The sequence below is a fragment of the Martes martes genome (assembly GCF_963455335.1).
Source record: "Martes martes genome assembly, chromosome: 11".
Taxonomy (NCBI): Eukaryota; Metazoa; Chordata; class Mammalia; order Carnivora; family Mustelidae; genus Martes; species Martes martes.
The window spans coordinates 103,236,163-103,254,526 of NC_137899.1; the positions used below are offsets into that span (position 1 = coordinate 103,236,163).

At 39.6% G+C, this 18,364-nt stretch overlaps 1 protein-coding gene across 10 annotated transcripts in view; it reads right to left on the reverse strand.

Annotated features, from left to right (window-relative positions):
- Positions 1 to 18,364, reverse strand: part of KMT2C (lysine methyltransferase 2C) — a 273,727-nt gene that overhangs the window by 103,864 nt on the left and 151,499 nt on the right. For 9 of the 10 annotated variants that reach the window (XM_080818342.1, XM_080818351.1, XM_080818346.1 and 6 more), the window contains 6 exons: positions 12,720 to 12,891; positions 10,673 to 10,787; positions 3,315 to 3,484; positions 2,715 to 2,866; positions 1,848 to 1,961; positions 851 to 928 (listed from right to left, as the gene is read on the reverse strand). In XM_080818342.1, the coding sequence (XP_080674468.1) occupies positions 851 to 928; positions 1,848 to 1,961; positions 2,715 to 2,866; positions 3,315 to 3,484; positions 10,673 to 10,787; positions 12,720 to 12,891 (801 nt within the window). The remainder of the gene's footprint in view (positions 1 to 850; positions 929 to 1,847; positions 1,962 to 2,714; positions 2,867 to 3,314; positions 3,485 to 10,672; positions 10,788 to 12,719; positions 12,892 to 18,364) is intronic. The other variant, XM_080818343.1, reaches the window with a different exon arrangement.

The window sequence follows — 18,364 nt, forward strand, 5'->3', positions numbered from 1 at the left end:
ATTTGACAGAGAAAGAGAGATCACAAGTAGGCAAAAAGGCAGGCAGAGAGAGAGGGGGAAGCAGGCTCCCCACTGAACAAGGAGCCTGATGTGGAGCTCAATCCCAGGCCCCTGGGACCATGACCTGAGCTGAAGGCAGAGGCTTAACCCACCGAGCCACCCAGGCGCCCCTACCAGTAGTCTTCTCTAATGATTTTAACTTACTCTTTTTTTAAAAGATTTTATTTATTTATTTGACAGAGAGACAGAGATCACAAGCAGGCAAGCAGGCTCCCTGCTGAGCAGAGAGCCCGATGCAGGGCTCGACCCCAGGACCCTGAGATCATGACCTGAGCCGAAGGCAGCCACTTAACCGACTGAGCCACCCAGGCACCCCTTAACTTATTTTTTTCTTAAGATTTTATTTATTTGACAAAGAGAGAAAGAAACAGCACACAAGCCGGGGCAGGGTCGGGGGCAGAGGGAGAGGGAGAAGTGCACTCCCTGCTGAGCACGGAGCCCAATGCGGGACTTGATCCCAGGACCCCGAGATCATGACCTCAGCCAAAGGCAGCCACTTAACCGACTGAGCCACCCAGGCGCCCCTGATTTTCACTTGTTTAATAATGAATATTTGATTTAGCAACTCCACAGAGAATACAACCTCCTTTAGAAATCCAATGCCAACTCTTTCTAAGAAAAGGATCACTTAACTAAAAGATTTCATTACTGTAATGTGTATACAGCAGTAGTAAGTAATCCTTTGGGATAATTCATTTGAAAAATTAACTTAATAGATTATGACTCGAATCTGCATAGCAGTCATGAAAGCATTGTGCTGTAATCCAATCAAGTTGGACAGGACACTTACCAGAAGCGAGAAGACCATGTGTGTCAAGACCTCCTGGTAGATTCCTCTTCTGCTGCTCTTCCGTGTGGATGGGAACTGCTGTGAATGACACATTTATGGCAGCTCTAGCAAGGACTCAAAATTTCTCTAACACTGCTCTCTCAAAAGTAAGTTGAGTAAGATTTTTATCCTCCTGCCAAATGCCAATTCTCAATACAAGCACAAAACACACTTACTATTTATTGGTAAGTAGGGTATGGAGACGAAATTAGGAATCTGATTATGCACTAGGACAAGATTTATTGTTACAGATAACTTTGTCTGACTCTTCTTCACTTTACATCTTATGTAATATACCTTCTCATGGAAGTTATTAAACACAAAACTGAATCTCAGACAATCTGAGGCCTTACATATGTACATACTCAATCTATAGAACATAAAATTTCACATAAAATCCCATACTGCCAGATGAACCCAAGATTAAATTTAATAAGTAGTTTCTCCCCAACCTTGCCTCATTAATTCCACATCCTCAGGTATAGTAATAGCTATTATCAATGGTGCAAAAAGCTTAATTGAGTATCACTGAAATACCTGAAACACCCCCAACAGAACCGTCGAGACAATCTAAAACAATAAATTTTTCATTATCTCAGCATGAACCATCTTATGATCAGTAAGAGCTCTAGTTAGTAATTACAAGTATAGTAATTACAAGTATAACAAGTATAACTAAAGACAGATAAAATAATAAATTGCTTTTTAATGAAAATCACTTGGCCCCCTAAAGTATGTATTGATGATGAGCTCCAAATCACAGCCAAGCTATAGATACACGTCCTTTCCCCTATTAACTTCTAATGTTATTTTACTAGAAAGCTCCTCCCTAAACAATCTCCTAAGTGACTACACATTGTGGCTCATTTTTATTTAGGACAGTAAACTTTTAATAAATTTCACATATTCACCGTATATGCACATTTTCTTCTATATCCATGACCAAAAACATTCTTACCGTCTGGAACAATTCCAGGTGTGGACTCCTGACCATTGATGTCTTTATTAACTGCTCGTTCTGGAAATACCATATGGTCCTCGGGTCCTTCAACTTCCATCTCATTGTTATAATCTTAACAGAATGGTATTTATTCTTTGGTTAGAGTAAGTTTATCTGTTTTTGTTAACTCTGTAAATAATTATTACTTTGCTATAGTGAAGGTAAATTGTCACCCAAAATGCCATAAATTCTTCACATTTTTACATTTTCAACCACAAACATTTTAGGTGTAGATGGAAAAATATGTAAATTATGAATTAAAAGGTTACTGACATATTATTTTAAAAGGACATTTCACAAATGTATACAGATGGCATCTTGGAAACAAGACATTAGTAATTAAAATGTGTCTACCTAAACCTCTGGCAGATGGTTACACAGGACTTTATAAAAGTTGTCATTCATATTGATGAAAATGAGAAACGATCTATAAGCAGTCTGTTTTCTTTATCACGAAAAAACTTGTTATTATGTATACAACAGTATACTACTAAAATTACCTAAACAAAATTTTAGGCTCAAAAGATATGAACTAACATTTAAGGAAGACCTTATAAAACGAACACTTATTTGGAGTGAAAGAACCTAGGTTATAAAGCACAAACTAGGTCACGTGGCCAAACACTGACAATTTGCACCGCTGGTTCAAAGAACACGACTGGAATATGGCACACCAGTCCTGGAATTCAAGTGAGTAAGTAAATTAAGAACAAGATGGGACCTGATACACAGGATTCCCTCATCTTTACTAAAATAATTTACTGGAGACTGGTTGGCACAACGTCAAAACAAAAAAACAAAACACCCCAAAACCCTCAAGTTTACCTGCAGCGACATCGGCCATCTCCACCCCGTCACCTGCCTGCAACGGATTCATCTCCGCAGCTATGTGTTTACAATACATGCAGATATACTCTTCTCTGAACTGAGAATCCAGCTCATGATCTGTTGGCTTGTCACATTCTAAGTGAACCCATCTGCAGTGATAAATATGTTTAAATAAAATTTTCTAATTTAAACACAAATTACTATCCAGGGAAAAAAGGCAATTGCTGAGAACTGAGTACAGGAAGGGTTAAGGATGACAGAAGTGAAGTTACAGAGGTTGGCAATTGGTGAAGGTTCTAGAAAAGGAACTGGCATTTTCAGAGGTCATTGAAGGTGTTCACAAATTTTTACTGCCTTATTTTTAAACCATTTCCTCCTTACATTTCCCTTTACTCATTTTTGGTCTTTTGACTATTCACTTCCTGATGCCTTTCAGACTCATAAATATGTAATTTAATTTCATCTTTAACAGCACTATGTACCCAAAGGATCATTAGAGTGATAAAAGCTTGGAACTCAAAGAGACACGGTAGTGCAGATGATCACATGGATAGGAGAACTGACCAAAAACTCAATGGAAGAACTGTATCTTCTTACCTTTTGCACATATTACAATGAAGCATGTCTTTCTGCAATTCTGGATGGTAGCACTTCCCACAGAAAGGACATAAGTTATCCTGTTGTTGGTAACAACTGTCACATACCAAGCAATTGTGGTGCCACTGAGAACTAGATCGTGTGCCACATTCTACACATATTCTGCAATTCTAAACACCAGAAAAAATGAAAACAGAAAGTCTGTTATGCATTTGTATTGCAGTTCTGGTGTGAACCTTTCTGAAATCAATGAAACATTTGTACATTATACATTAAGCTTTAATTTTCGTGACACTAATTTAGGGTATATGTTTTTGAAAAAGCAGTGTGTTTTGAACATCTGATGAGACATCATTCAATTTGCACTAAAACCTCCAGGAAAATGTAAATAGGGACTAGAGACATCCAAGAAAACATAAATAGGGAAGGAAGAAAACCAAGAACACAGCAATCCAAACTTCAAAAAAGAAACATACCCCAGAATCAGGAAGTAGCTTACAGAGAGAATAGCTTATGCGGGGATAAGTCTATTGAACTTTGGATTGTGAAAACAAACCGGTGCTTCTAACTACTTCATTTGCTTGTAGGTAGCTTGGGAACTAAAAGCAAGAATTCAAACTCAAGAACTATCTCATGACCCACTCCAAATGGCTTGGAGTCCGAAATTATGAAAAAAAAATGCACATTTTGAGAAGCAAGATATTCACAAGGTCTTAAATATCTTCTTAATATAGTATCTTAAGTATCTTCTTAAATATCATATAATGTTCCATTAATTACAAGAGAGGGGAAAAAAAACTGGAGCAATTTGACAACAGCATGACCAAATTATCAGAAAGCCCATCACGTATGAGGGTGAGATGAGAGGCACCCTGACAAGGGCACTTCATCGTCTGGCAGTTTTCTGGCCAACACGGCAAAACTCCATAAAACTGTAAAGAAGTAGCAGACAAAGACAAAGTAAGAAAAGTTCTATTTGGCAGAAAAAAACCCAGATATCTGGGGAAGAACGTTATTCTTCAAAAAATGTCAGCATCAAAAAGACAAGAGTAGGATTCAGGAAATTTTCCAGATTAAAAGAGTCCAAAGTGAGAACTAGATATAAAAGTTTACCCTAGAGCAGATCTTGGAACCTACATGGGTGGCAGGGAATGCTATACGGGATGTCAGATCAAGTGACGAAACTGAAATATGGATAACAGGTTAGATGAAAGTACTTACATTGATGTAAACATATTAAGTTGGTAACAGCACTGTGATTATGTAAGAACATCCTATCCCACTGAAGTGTTTAAGGCTGAAGAGGACACAGTATATGGAACTTACCCTCAATGGTTCAGGGCAAAAAAACAGAGATGGGAGAGAAGGAGGAGAGAGAAAAGGGGTACACACAATGACAATGAAATCCTAACAAAGATAAAGGTAAATGGCATATGGGTATTTTTATTTTTTCAACTTCTAAAATTTGAAATTATTTTTCAAAAAATTCGTGATATATACCAACACACAAGCATCCTTGACAGAGAAACAGGAAAAAGAAACCTACCTGACAATGGTATAAAACAAAGTTCCTGAAAGGATTACCCTTACTTCAGTGTGAACAGCCTCACTAGTCTGACACCCCCATGAAGGCAGACCTATTTGCCCATGTGCCTCTCTGGCCCCTCCCCGGTGTATGACACACAGATGGCCTTGAAATGTTAAATAAATGAACGAATTATGACTAAAGACTATAGACATCTATGAAAGAATTTAACAGTAGAGGAAGAGGATCATTCTTCAAGTTACTCAGTGAATAAGCCTTCCTATGAAAAACTCCAGGGTAATTCTTTGGGGACTTAATTTAGACATTACAGCGGATACCTTACAGGCATCAACTCAGTAAAGCCAACACCCCTGTGAAGTAAGTTCTAGTAACATTCTCTACAAGGAAAAAAATGGCTTAAGGAAGTCAAATAATTTGCCAAAGATCCTGTATTTAGTAAATGGAAAAGTGGAGATCTCACTCCACAGCCTAGTCTTCTACCAATATTATATACCTCGACAGAACAGAATTTTTTAAAAAACACTATCCAGTTGTATTCTTGGCAATATTATACATATTCAGTCACTGCAAAAGAGCACAGCAGACTATGACAGAGAGCAAGACAAAAGATAAAAGAAAACGTCAAGAAATAAACTCAGAATTCTGAAGACATTTTCCCAAGATAACAAATTAAAAGCAGGAAACAAAGTTATCTAGATGTTACTAAACATTATTTAAGAGACTGTGTAGATGGCAAGTATTTAAAAAAGAAGAAGAAGAAGAAAAAGCAAAAGCAACGTTAACCAACACTTCTTTAGACCTTTTTGGGAGGCCTGACTAGAGACTGACAGGGGTCAGCATGTTCCAGGGAACACTAATTACAGTAGAACCACAATCAGAGACGATCTGGAAGCAAATTCAAAGAACTGACAAAAACACAGATCCCAAAGCCCTTAAGTAGAAAAAAGGATTGCAGTTAAATGAACATTTAAAAAAAAAAAAAAAGCGTAAGATTTTTCTTATGTGATACCACAAACTGAGAAAATGGTGGGGGAGGGGGGTAGTCCCCACAGCCTAAAAAAGAAAAAGTTGTAAAACAAAACGATACCAAATCAAGTTCTTATTGTTGTCTAAAGACAACAGTCTCTTTCAGATATCTAGGAGTTCAGAAAAACTACTATTCCTTAATGGAACATAACCAAGAATCCGAAAGACTGGGAATTAAATAAGATTGGAACTTATATAGAAAATACTTTTTTTTTTTTTTTGCAAGGAAAAAGTGAGAAGGTTTACAGTCTCAGTTGATTTAAAACAAAGAGAAAAAAAAGAAAAGGAAATTGCTCATTTCTCCATTTTCACTGGCAAGTGGGGGAAGAAAATATTAATACTTTCAACACCTATAACTTAACATCCACAAAATAAGATTCTTAATTGCAAGTCACTGCAGAAAATAAAAGGAACAGAAACACAGAAAGGAAATCAAAAGAACTAATTTGTCTTAAAATAGCAAGCATTTCAATTGCAACCATTAATCTAAATAGTTAATGCTAAATAAATAAATAAATAGTTAATGCTATTAAACCTTTCAAAAAAAAATTAAAACGACACAGAAAGATCCAAAATAAGAAAGATGTGAATATATCACATTCAGTTGGTAACCAAAAGCCCTATGAGGCCATATTGTCCGACAAACAAAAACAGATGGCTCCCCCCGCCACCCGCTCCCGAAAGGCATTACACAATGGAGTAGCTTTACACTAATAAAAACTCAAAAGCACAACATACCAACACTGACCTGACTTACCTGCTAAATAACAATAAAAAAATATTAGTATTGTTTACAAAAGAAAAAGTAAAACACAAGGAGAAACAGGAAAACTGCAGTGGTCAATTTCTTGTACATCCTAATACGTTGCAGAATTTAGCTGGTCAAAAAATAAAAAGGACTTCAACACAAATATTACACGTTAAAGACACTACTTCAAGTATCAAAATCTTTGTGAAAAAGAAAATAATTATTGGGTTAAATACACTTAAAGCAGAAGTTAACACGCTTAAGCACAACTTCAAAACCAAAAGATACAGTGATTAGGTCAGATGCACACAGAGATAGTTACAAATACAACATATTTGGTTGCAGCCAAAGCTATAATCAAAGGTAAATTTATAGTCTTAAAAAATATACTTTCTTCCTCAAGAAAGTAAGAAAAACGAATTACGAATTCAACTTTCTATTTCAGAGAAGAAAAAAGTCAAGTCAAGGTGCGTGGAGGAGGTGGAAGCACAAACGCACAAGTCTGCCGACCCCGGACTCTCCCGCCGCCGCCAAGAACGACGAGACACCGCGCTGAGCTGGCGCCGGCCCGCGGTTGGGAAGGAACCGGAACCGCAGGGAGGCCGGCGGCAGCAGCACCCGGCCCGCCCGCAGGCCCCGCCTCCCCGGAGCCGCACCTGAGCGCGCGGCCCGCAGGCCCCGCCTCCCCGGAGCCGCACCTGAGCGCGCGGCCCGCAGGCCCCGCCTCCCCGGAGCCGCACCTGAGCGCGGTGTCCGCCCGCTCGCGCTCCCGGGCAGAAGGCCCCGCCCCTGCAGACCCCACCCTCCGGCCGCGGCAGCGCCGAACTCCCCGCCCGCCGCGCCAGAACCAGGCGAGCGCCGCGAGTTCCAGGTGCCCCGCAGTCGGGGTGTCGGCGCATCGGCACTGGTGCTCGGCTCCCTCGGCGTCTCCTTCCACCCCGTCACCCGCACCCCACCCTCGGGGTCCTCCAGGGGAGCTCGCCCCCTTTCCAGGACCTTCCTAGGACAGCAGACCACCCGCCCCCGCCTCGGCCAGCGCTTCCCTCCCGCCTCCCAGCTTCTGGAGGAAGCCTCGGGCGGGCGCCACCTCACGCCTGCAACCCCAGCAGCCCAGGAAGCGCCCACCTGGAGGCTGACCCCTGCCCCTGGGCTCCAGGGACCATTTCAGGCTCCCCACTCCACCCCACCTCTCTGACTCCCCCCGCCAAGTCCCCAGAAGGGCGGTGCACAGGTAACGGGAGCGCGTTTCGGCGCAGGGGGCGGGGAGGGGACGCAGAGATCACAGATGCAGTCTGTTTTCTGAAAAGTGGGAAGTTTCCATAGAAATGCTAGCATTAAAAAAATTAAAATTTAGCCGACCTCCAAGGGTACCACAGTGCGGATTTTAATATCCGCATTTAGCATCTGCATTTATCATGTTAGCCCCAAGTGCCGTCAAGGGTGTACAAAAGATGCAAGATTTCACACTAAAATTATGGTAAAAAGATGGACGGCACGGGGAACGATGCAGCCTCCACGGGCCAGCGGAGGATGCTGGATACACATCGACTGACAACAGGTAAAGGGCAAACAACATACCAGTAACTTAAAGTGAGGAACTAATGTTCCGTATTTTAGGAATGACTGGATTGATCCCCCCATTTCGCACAGATTTCAGCCGTACCACGACGGTGCACTCGTGACCAAAAAACTGGACTTAACTGAGTTACACTTCATTACGTCTAACGTCGAAGGACTGCTTGCTGGCACTTTGAGGTCTGATTATTCTGAACTAGTAAACAAGGTCATGGCATTATCAATACTATTTTTATACAAATACAGAAGGCATTCATCTGTATCGGCATCATTAAAGCCAAAGGAAGAGCTTATGCACTGAACTAGACCTGAGAAAATACCTTTCTATTAAACCCAATCTTGGTAATTTAGTCTCAAAGAAAAACTGTGTGTCAGCTGAAATTACTAATTACTTTGTAAATTCTATTTAGTTTTATTTTTTAAAAGTCCGTGTAATTATTGAAGATAAAAGAGCTTATGTCAAGTTTCATGTCTGTTCTATAAAATTTAGATATTAAAAACAAAACACAACCAGCTCAACCTGGGGGGTGTACAGAGACAGCCTATGAATCTAGAGGCTTTATATCTACATCCTAATAAAAAAAGAAAATTTGATCAAGAAATATTTCTTAATTAATCTAAAGAGAAAAGCTGGGGCACCTGAGTGGCTCAGGTCATAATCCCAGGGTCCTGGGATTGAGCCCCGCGCTGGGCTTCCTGCTTGGCGGGAAGCCTGCTTCTCCCCGTCTTCCCCTACCCTGCTTGTGTTCCCTCTCTCGACACTGTCTCTGTCAAATAAATAAAATCTTTAATAACAATAATAAATATATAGAAAAGCCCTGCTACTCAGTATAGTATGACAGCATAGGGAGAGAGCATCATACATAGGATAATACACTGTAAGACAGGAAACCTGAGTTTTAGAGTTTTAGTCCCTTTTCTGCTTTTACAAATAAGGAAACTTGGACAATTAACCACTAGGGCCTCACCAGCCCTCATCTAGAATTTATCAGTTTGCCTACACAAATTTCAAAGGAAGCTCATGAACTACTTTTATGATGGATCCATCCTAGAGAACATTTAAAGGAAAGTCATAGTAAATAGTTTGTAAACATCTTCCAAACAGGAAAAAACATTAGTTTTATTCAGTTGAGAATTAAAGAGAAGTCTGTTTTATTCTTCTACTTTCACTTTAAGAGTTTAAATACTCTGTGCTTCCAGGGACAAATACTTCTAAAATATGGTCCTGTTCAGCTGGTGATGTGCTAATAACTCTGCCCAGTAGGTAAAGCTGTCATCCGACCCACAGGGTTTGGAGATACGGATGACAGAGCCTCAGTAAATTCCTCGGGAAGCATAAAGACACCAGCATAGAACAACACAAGGTCATAAAGATGCAAATAACAAAATAGATGGAAGAAGGGAGAATCACTGACTAAAAGAATATCCAGAAAAAATTAAAAGTAACTGAAAATACATCTTAAAAGTGTCACACCAACAGAAAGACTGATACCGTAAGCAATGAAAAAAAGGGAAGAATGTCTACACGCCTCCCTCAAAACCAAGAGAATCTTTAAACAGCATCTATAAAATAACTAAGTAAATAATCACTAAAACCACCACAGGGGAGGGACAATATACATATGCATATATAATGATTCTAGATATTTAATACAAGTGTATTTACACATAAAAATGTGATGTACATACAAAATCACTACATAATCACCAAAATGTAGTGTATTTTAGTTCTGGGTTTTTCATTAATGGATTTTAAAACTACCGCTCTGTGTTTTGGCATCCTCACGGAGCCACTACATTTCCGAGAGCTTCTGAGAAGATGAAAGATAAATCATTCAAAACCAGTTTCTAAGCCATGAAGCCCCACACATATGTTACCATGTTCATAACAGCATTTTTCATAATAGCTTAAAATTGTAAATGACCAAATGTTCACCAACAAGTTATCTAATGAACAATTTGTGGTACGGCCACTGCTTGGCAATGAAAAGGAATCACCAATGGTATGCACAAAAATATGGCTGATTTTCAAAATAATCATCCTGAGTTTAAAAAGCTAGGGCCCCCCGCAAAAAAGAGCATATACTATATGATGTCATTTATATAAAACTCCAGAAAATGCAAATTAATTGATGGAGAGTGAAAGCAGACTGCCTGGAAGACAAGGCAGGGAGGTGGGAATGGGTGACCAGTTGGAAAAGAGGGTCCCAAAGAGCACCACGGAACTTTCGGGGGTGATGAATTTGGTCATTATCTCGAAGGTGATGATGGTTTCATAAATGTACACGTGTCAAATTAAATTACAAACTTTAAATACCTGCACTTTACTGAATATCAATTATACATCAACAAAGCTGTTTTTTAAAAAGTTGATAATGTATAGATTTGAATAGGTATCCGATTTGTCTGCTCTATATAAAAAGAATACAGGTGATATTTTTTTAAGAAAAATAAACAACTTACTTTGCATTTCCAGCCATTGGTTGGTACTGATTTCATAACTGGTTGAAGACAAAAAGTATGATACCCTTTGTCACACGTATCACACACTAGCATCTTGCTATCTTCTCCCGATTGTCTAAAAAATAAGATAGCATTAATGATGCCTTATCTTTAAACTTATGTTTATAACATAAGTAATCATGAGAAGAGTCAATCCTAGGAACTGCCCAGTTCATCAATACCTCAGTGTCTGTTTTGTCTATGCCCAGATAATGACAGAGGTAACCCCCTAAACGATGAGACAGCCATCCTCCTATGGTACCTGCAGGATTATCCTTACTGCATGCTCACCTATGGTGAACCTGCTTTAGCCAGGTTAGGACTCCTGCAAAGAAGGAGGGGTAAGGCAAGATGAATGACTCTGACCTTTACTTTTTAAATATCTCCATAAACATCCTTTTTAGGGGAAGGAGCTGTAACTGACAGGTGACGCTGCATGGGAAGGAACAAATCTTGTCTTGTCATCAGGAATTGGAAAGACACTGTCATAAAAAGAGGACCGACTTTGGCATCAGACCTGTATCTGTATTCAGACTGCTGTTTATCTAGCTGTGTGATTCCTGAACAAAATAAGCTCAGTCCTCTTGGTTTCAGGAATAAAATGTGAACAATAAAGACACTGAGAATTAAATATAATTCTGGCTGAAGAGCTTAGAATATCCCGTAAACATTAGTGCTAAGTAAACAGGTATAAGAATCATCTTGTACTAGTTATTAAGAACTGTAATCAAAAACCTAAACTCTTTACCTGAACACTCCCGTGCCCCCAAAGATTGGGCCCCTGGCCTACAGCATGAGCTCTGCATTGACTGCTGGCTATTGACCACTCTCAGAGACTAAGAATTTAACTCAAGAGGAGGGGAAAGAAAAACTGGGGAGTGCAAGAAGAAGAGCTGAGAGAGGACCCTGAGTCACCCCTGGGGACAGACAGATGTAAAAAGGAAGATGGGTCGGTTGGCCTCCAGTTCTTTCTTACTCAGTTTAACCAATTCTATGTATAAAATTGCATGTTTTCTCTCTTTAGGTACATGGAAAGATCTCAGAGGAAAAGCAGTTTTTCTTCAAGTTCTCTTACTCCTTCCCAAGAAAGTAGGCACAGATGTAAGCTACCAAATAAGTGTTCACTGGTGTTTTAATTTTTGCCAAAATATAAAAGCACACCGTCCTACTTATTCCACATAATTGTAAGATGTTGACACTTACTGTTATCAAATTAAATTACAAATAAAACAGACTAATCATGGCAGTGGTGGGCATAATTTCTCCTGTTAGAAAAGTCCTCAGCTTGTTCACAATTTGAAGACTGTTCTAGATGCAGATAACTTCCCCAAATTATCATGCTAATTAGCAGCAGGAGGAAAAAAAAACCACAGAAAAGATTGGAGAAATAACCAAAGGATGAAATACAACAAATAGGAAAGGATAACCCTACTGCAACGTGTAAGTGCTGCATGAAAACTGTACTTCTTTTCAGGATTATGGTGACTAGATCAACTAAGGTTTATGTAGGTATATAGGTAGATACAGGGGTTTGTTTTTGGTTTTTTTTTTTTTTAAAGTAGTCTTAGCATAAATTTTTCTTCCTGGAATGGAAATTCAAACATGTCACCGATCCTTTCACTCTCATAACTACCTTCTGGAACTAGAGGTGTATTTTCCTATTAAATCTCCCCCCCCGCCCAGTCTCTCTCAAACATAGTCGCTTTATTTTCTAATGCTCATTTCTTCTAAACTGTTAGTATCATTCATTTAAAGTGTTTGGCAAATTGAAATTTACTTTCTAGGCAACCAGAGGTATTTAAAATTATTGAAATTAGTTTTTGTTTAGACTTGTTTCAAAATAATGTTAATAAATACCTAGTAATTGTTTAAAACATGACTAAGTCAGTGGGAATGAATACAGCTGCAGAATGAACAATCTTTATCATATTAACACAAACCTTCAGAACCTAAGAATAGGGTCTCTCTTAATCTCGATACACACCTTTGAGTTGAAATTAAAACTTACTTGCAGTTCTGGCACACTTTGCACTCAGGACATTGCCAACCTGCACGTTTTAATGGAGTAACCGCTATATCCAGGCACATTCCATGATAGTGCTGACCACAAGTAGTACAAAAGAACTGATCTAAGAGGTCTCCCGGGCTGTCGCACACTGCACAGTTTGCATCTTCCTTTGCTATAATTAACAGTAAAACAATGAAATTGTTGTATAAGAGTTTAATATTTTTCTGACTTTACAATTTAAAAATCACTTGCAGGGAATTTGCATGGTAAATCTTTCAGACACTTGAGGTTATCCACATTGAGCTGATATCCAATGAGAAGAAAGTCTCAGTAAAACCACTGTTACATATTTAACCTAAAATTTATTACAGTAAGTTTAATCATATAGTTTTGCATATTTGTGTCTATATCTGCCTAAGACCATAAGCAGTTCTTACTAATTTTCTATCCCTGGTACCAGTGATGATGCTGGGCACCTATTTAATGCTCAACATAGACTTGCTGAAAAGAACCAAACAGGAAAATATCAACTGAGAAATGCCTTGAGGTGCAAAAGTAACCATTTTACTTGGATGTTAAATATATTTTAAAATTAACAATGTAAGTCAAGAGACAAAATTAAGAAATGTTAAGATCAATTAAATTAAATGCTTCGTAAGCATAAGCACACTTTTACTCAGATCAAATGTATTTTTTAATACTAGAAAACACTGTATGAAGGAGAACATTAAAGATGGAAACTACATATTCGTACACAAATACAAAACTTCATACACTAATTCTATAGTCATCTGTATTAACTGCCAGCTTGTAAAAAGGTATTAAAATTGACATAATTATGGATATCATCTATCCCTAAATGTAGGCTAAAAAAAATAGCACTTTTTAAGTTCTTTTACCATCTAAAACAAAAAATAAATGTAAGAATAAACTGCCTTGCCAGGTACACAGTTGAACTCATATTACAATAAGAAAAATAATGTGTTCTAAAACCATACCAATTTGATGATACATGTATGTCTGTATCTGACACTTATGTTCTCAATGGTTTGATTAGCTGATTATCTCAAGACTGTTTTTAAATTGTATATATGAACCTTTTTTTCTAATTTTTGAAGGTTTGATCAGTCCTCTCTGGCTATAAGCCTTTCTACCTTCCTTTTTCCTCAATCAAGCATCTTGAAACAGACCAATCATCTATTCCTTTTACATGGGAAACCGGTTTTACAGGCCATAGAATTTCTGACAAACTTTTTGTTTTTATTTTAATGAAAAGCATTTGCAGTTTGAGGACAGTACAAACCACGTTCTAGGATCCCTGGGGGCTGCACACCCCCATTCACTGGGCACTGCCTTCATGAGGCTACCAGTGATCTACGAAATCCAAAGTGACTCTTTTGACCTTATCTTATCCGCACGTGGCAGCATTTCCATTCCTATCCACTCCCACATGACAGTTGCCCTTACCTTGGCTTCTGCGATGGCAGCTTTCTCCTGATCTCTCCACAGGTCTCCCATGCCTCCCTCTCCCACTCCTGTGTTGGCTGTCCCTACAATTCCTCTAAACGCTGGAGTGCCCTGGGATTTCATCCTGTTCCTTCTTTTATAATTTCACATGGTTCCCCTCTGTGATCACACCAACTCCCATGTTATAAAATACCACCATGATTCCCAAATCTGTATCACCCACCCCAAACTTAAACTACAAGATGTTATGTTCAAGTCTCACGGGACCTCAACAGCCAGACGTTCTAAAAAATACTCAAAACTCACCACCTCTAAAATAAAACATTTTAAAAATCTAAATGTCTCCCTTTTTCTCAACCAGCTGGGTAAAGGCAGCCACTTTAGTACCACTATGACTCCTCCTTGACCCAACACGTCCAACTAGACACCAATTCTTAACGGGTCAACTTCCTATATATCCTTTTTCCTTCTATTTGCACAGTTCAGTTCAGTCCACTCTGCCTTGGTAATTACACTATCTTCTAAATGGAATTCCTGCTTATGGATCTGACCTCTCCCTAATCATCATCTACACACTTAGAGCAAGTTTTCAAAATTGTGAATCTGTTATGCCCTGCTTAAATTAAAAGTTTACCTATACCTCCTTTTTCACTCTAAAAGAAAACAAGATCAAGATTTTCTAGTGTAAGGGAAAGAAGGGAGGGGAAGCCCTCACCCCTTTCCAACGGAATCTCAGGACCACTCACACTGTTCCTGGTGATACCAAACTGTCTGCGATGCACACGACACACTGTTCAGTGCTGTGTGCTCACATACACTGCTCCCCACCACTTGAAATGCTGTTCCTTTGCGGTGCTGGGCCCTGAGCTCTTTCCGAAGAGACCTTCAAACCTCTCTGCTCACACACAGCCCTGAGTATCCCAACGTTACCACACCTAAAGATCCACCCAGTTGAAGATCCTTTCCCCATAAACTGAGAGCACACTGTGACACAATCAAGTAATCACACCAGAACACTCGGAACCTGAAGGGTAGGGACCTTGTCTTTTTCAACTTTGTATCCTCAATTTCCTAGCACAAATCAAGTCTTATTAAATATATCTTACATGAAGAACTTCTAAAATCACTTTGAAATGACTCTTTGATCGGCACTTAAAATAAGTCATTAATTTAAAAATGGAAATGTCATAAATTAGTTCATTTTTGATAGAAATGACACATTAGGGTGAATTTTTTTTAATACTAAAAGAGAGTGCCAGTATTTACTCAAGCTATGTACATTTAAAAACTAATCTCTTGTTTTTGCCTATCCTCAAAGCTTACAGAAATGAAAACAAATACAGTGCTCTGATTATCAGGTCCTCAGTTCATCTTTCCATTGTAATTTGCAGGGAACCCGTCTGAAGGCTTCTGTGAAACCTTCCAGAGTTTACTACTGCGCTACTTAACCTGCCACAGCAGCTACTAGTCACATGTGGTTACCGGGCAACTGACACCTGATTATCCAAAATGACACGTGCTGTACAATATAAAATGCACCCCAGATTCTGAAGACTTACTAGGGAAAAACAACGTCAAAGATCTCGAAAATTCTATTGCTTACATGTTGTAATACTAATAGTTTGGACATACTGAAATATATATTCTTTAAATTGATTATAATTTTTATTATAAGTTTTTAACATGACCACTAGAAAGATCTGCTCAATTTGCTCACATCGTATTTCTGTTGCACAGCACTATTTTATACAGCAAAGCCCATTCTACAATAAGGTCACGGTGTCTAAGATCACTCCTTCCTCCATGATAGTTTGTGCCAATTCCTTAATGGCAACGCTGTCATGTTGGTCGATTAGGATGGATGGATCACTAGTAGTAAGTTAAACAAAGAAAAACATCCACATGATACACTCAGTCTAAAAACATCTATGCATTATGTAAAAATAATCATGGAAAAAAGGCACTACATCAAGAAATGAGGTTGGTTCCAACCATTTCCCCAATTAAGAAGAAAATACAGAAATACCAAAACAGCCTTTTGCAGGTCACGCAACAAATGGTATTACTAGATAGCTTAAGTGTCATGTCAGAAAGAAGCACTTGGACATACACTACATAAATGCCCCAGAGACACATTAAGTTTGAAGCAATAATCAAACAATGAAGTGAAATTTTTCTTTAAGCAGTTGAAAAGGCAGAAGAGACCGAGGGAAAGACTGAAGGTAAAGCCAAGTCAAGAGAAGACAGGAGCTGAGTCCAGGTCAGTATGGCTCCGAAGACCGTGCTCTCTACTCACCGAAATGCGCTCCCACTGGAAGGGCAGGTGTGCTGAAGAGTGTCTGCACAGGCACAAAACAAGAAGGAAAGTGCCCGCAGAGGCAGAGAATGAGGACGCTGCATGACGGAGGAGGAGCAAGAACAGAGAGGGAGAAACAGAGGATCGGCTGTGGACAAGGTCACGTCCCGTGACTGCTGTGAGCAGAGAAGAGACAGAGGAACAGACACAACACTGAGCCTAAACGAGAAGGCGCCGTGTCAGAGACACCTGGTCACGCGGGAAGGTGAGACCACTGAAGCGCAACCCAAGTCCAGCCGCCGCCGGACTTCACCTGCACAGCCCTGTCACTTCCACGCACGTCCCAGCACCTGCCAGCTCGGCTTACGCTACCGGCAGAACACGGTGCTGGACTATACGGGATCCCCGGCAAGAAACACGAAGTCGTGGATGTTGTCCGGAGAGGCTGGCCCACAGAGCAGGCAGGTAGGGAAGAAGCTCAGAGACCGACAGGATTTAGGGTAAGAGAAAAATAGCTGGACTCAGTATCAAGAGATACAAAGACGACCACGAAAATGAAGCGAGAGAAGTTAAAGTCGAGTGATGAAAGTCAATGCACTGGGGACAAGGAGGGAATGAGGACATCCGGCACTCCCACGTTCCAGCCTTCAAAAACTCCTCCCTGCAGACAGAGTATCTCGTTCACAAGACCTAGGTGCTCTAGTCTTTGTTCGCTCGGATGCTGTCTCTTCTGCCCACCTAGGAGACACTATATTCCAGGCACAGTGACGAGCTGTCATTTCACAATCCTGCCAGGCCCACTCCTCCAGACCTGGAGAGCAGCTGTTCATTCTTTCTGAAATGTTCTTCCCTCTGATCTTGCGTGATTGGCTCCTTGCCATTTGGCTTTCCCTGAGAGGGAAAATACTGCTCAGTAAGTGGATGTGGCCATGTCTCCGGGATGGCAGTTAGTGTACAATCCCTAGACAAGGTTAGTGCATCCCACGTCATCATGAAAATACTGATGAAGCCAGGACCAGCACTGACCTATGACAAAGCACCCGAAAATTGTCTTCTGATGAAAATCTTGGCCTTGCCCATAGGTTCTCTCCTTGCTGGGGTTTCTAACGAGGTCCATTTTCCTCTTCAACTTCCATAAAAAGATGTCAATCCAACACTTAGCCCAGCTAACTATCAAGCATATTGCTCTATGCTTAGCCAGCAGCATAAAGTATTACGTTCAGTGTATACAGACACATTGAGTCTTAGATAAAAGAGCTGGAATAGCTGCCACTTTGTAAAGCAAGTCATATTTACAAAGTCAAATGCTACATGGTTTCCATTATTATTTAACCCTCATAGTAACACTGGTGTTTAAGCCCCAATTTTTAAAAATAATAAGTACCTTGTGCTATGACACACAATTAGGATAGCTAAAAATACTTATGAAAGATTTTATGAAGACTATTGCATAATCTTGTAAATTACTACAATACATTCTACCTACAATATTCTCTACACCCTTGGATTAAGACAGACGGTCAGAAAGCTGTGCTTAGAGACTGCACTGGTTAAGATCCTCAAGGAATAGAATTTACTTAACTGGGCTTTGGTTTCATATAAGAAATTGCCCTGTGGGATTTGTTTTGCTACACTGTATAATGTACATACGGTCCCAGTATCAAGTCGAATCTTCTGACATTACTATGAATCAGGTCACTGTTCATATTCCCTTCTTTGTGTTGATTGCTGGAGAGCTCTGGAGCCAAAAATTTATTTTCCAAAATGCCAGTGTCACTATTATCTTCATACTTATACTATCCTTATTTTCCCATGACCAAATTTCCTGTGTATTTACAGTTTAATCCTGCGATTCACATATTTTATGAGTCTCCATAAATCT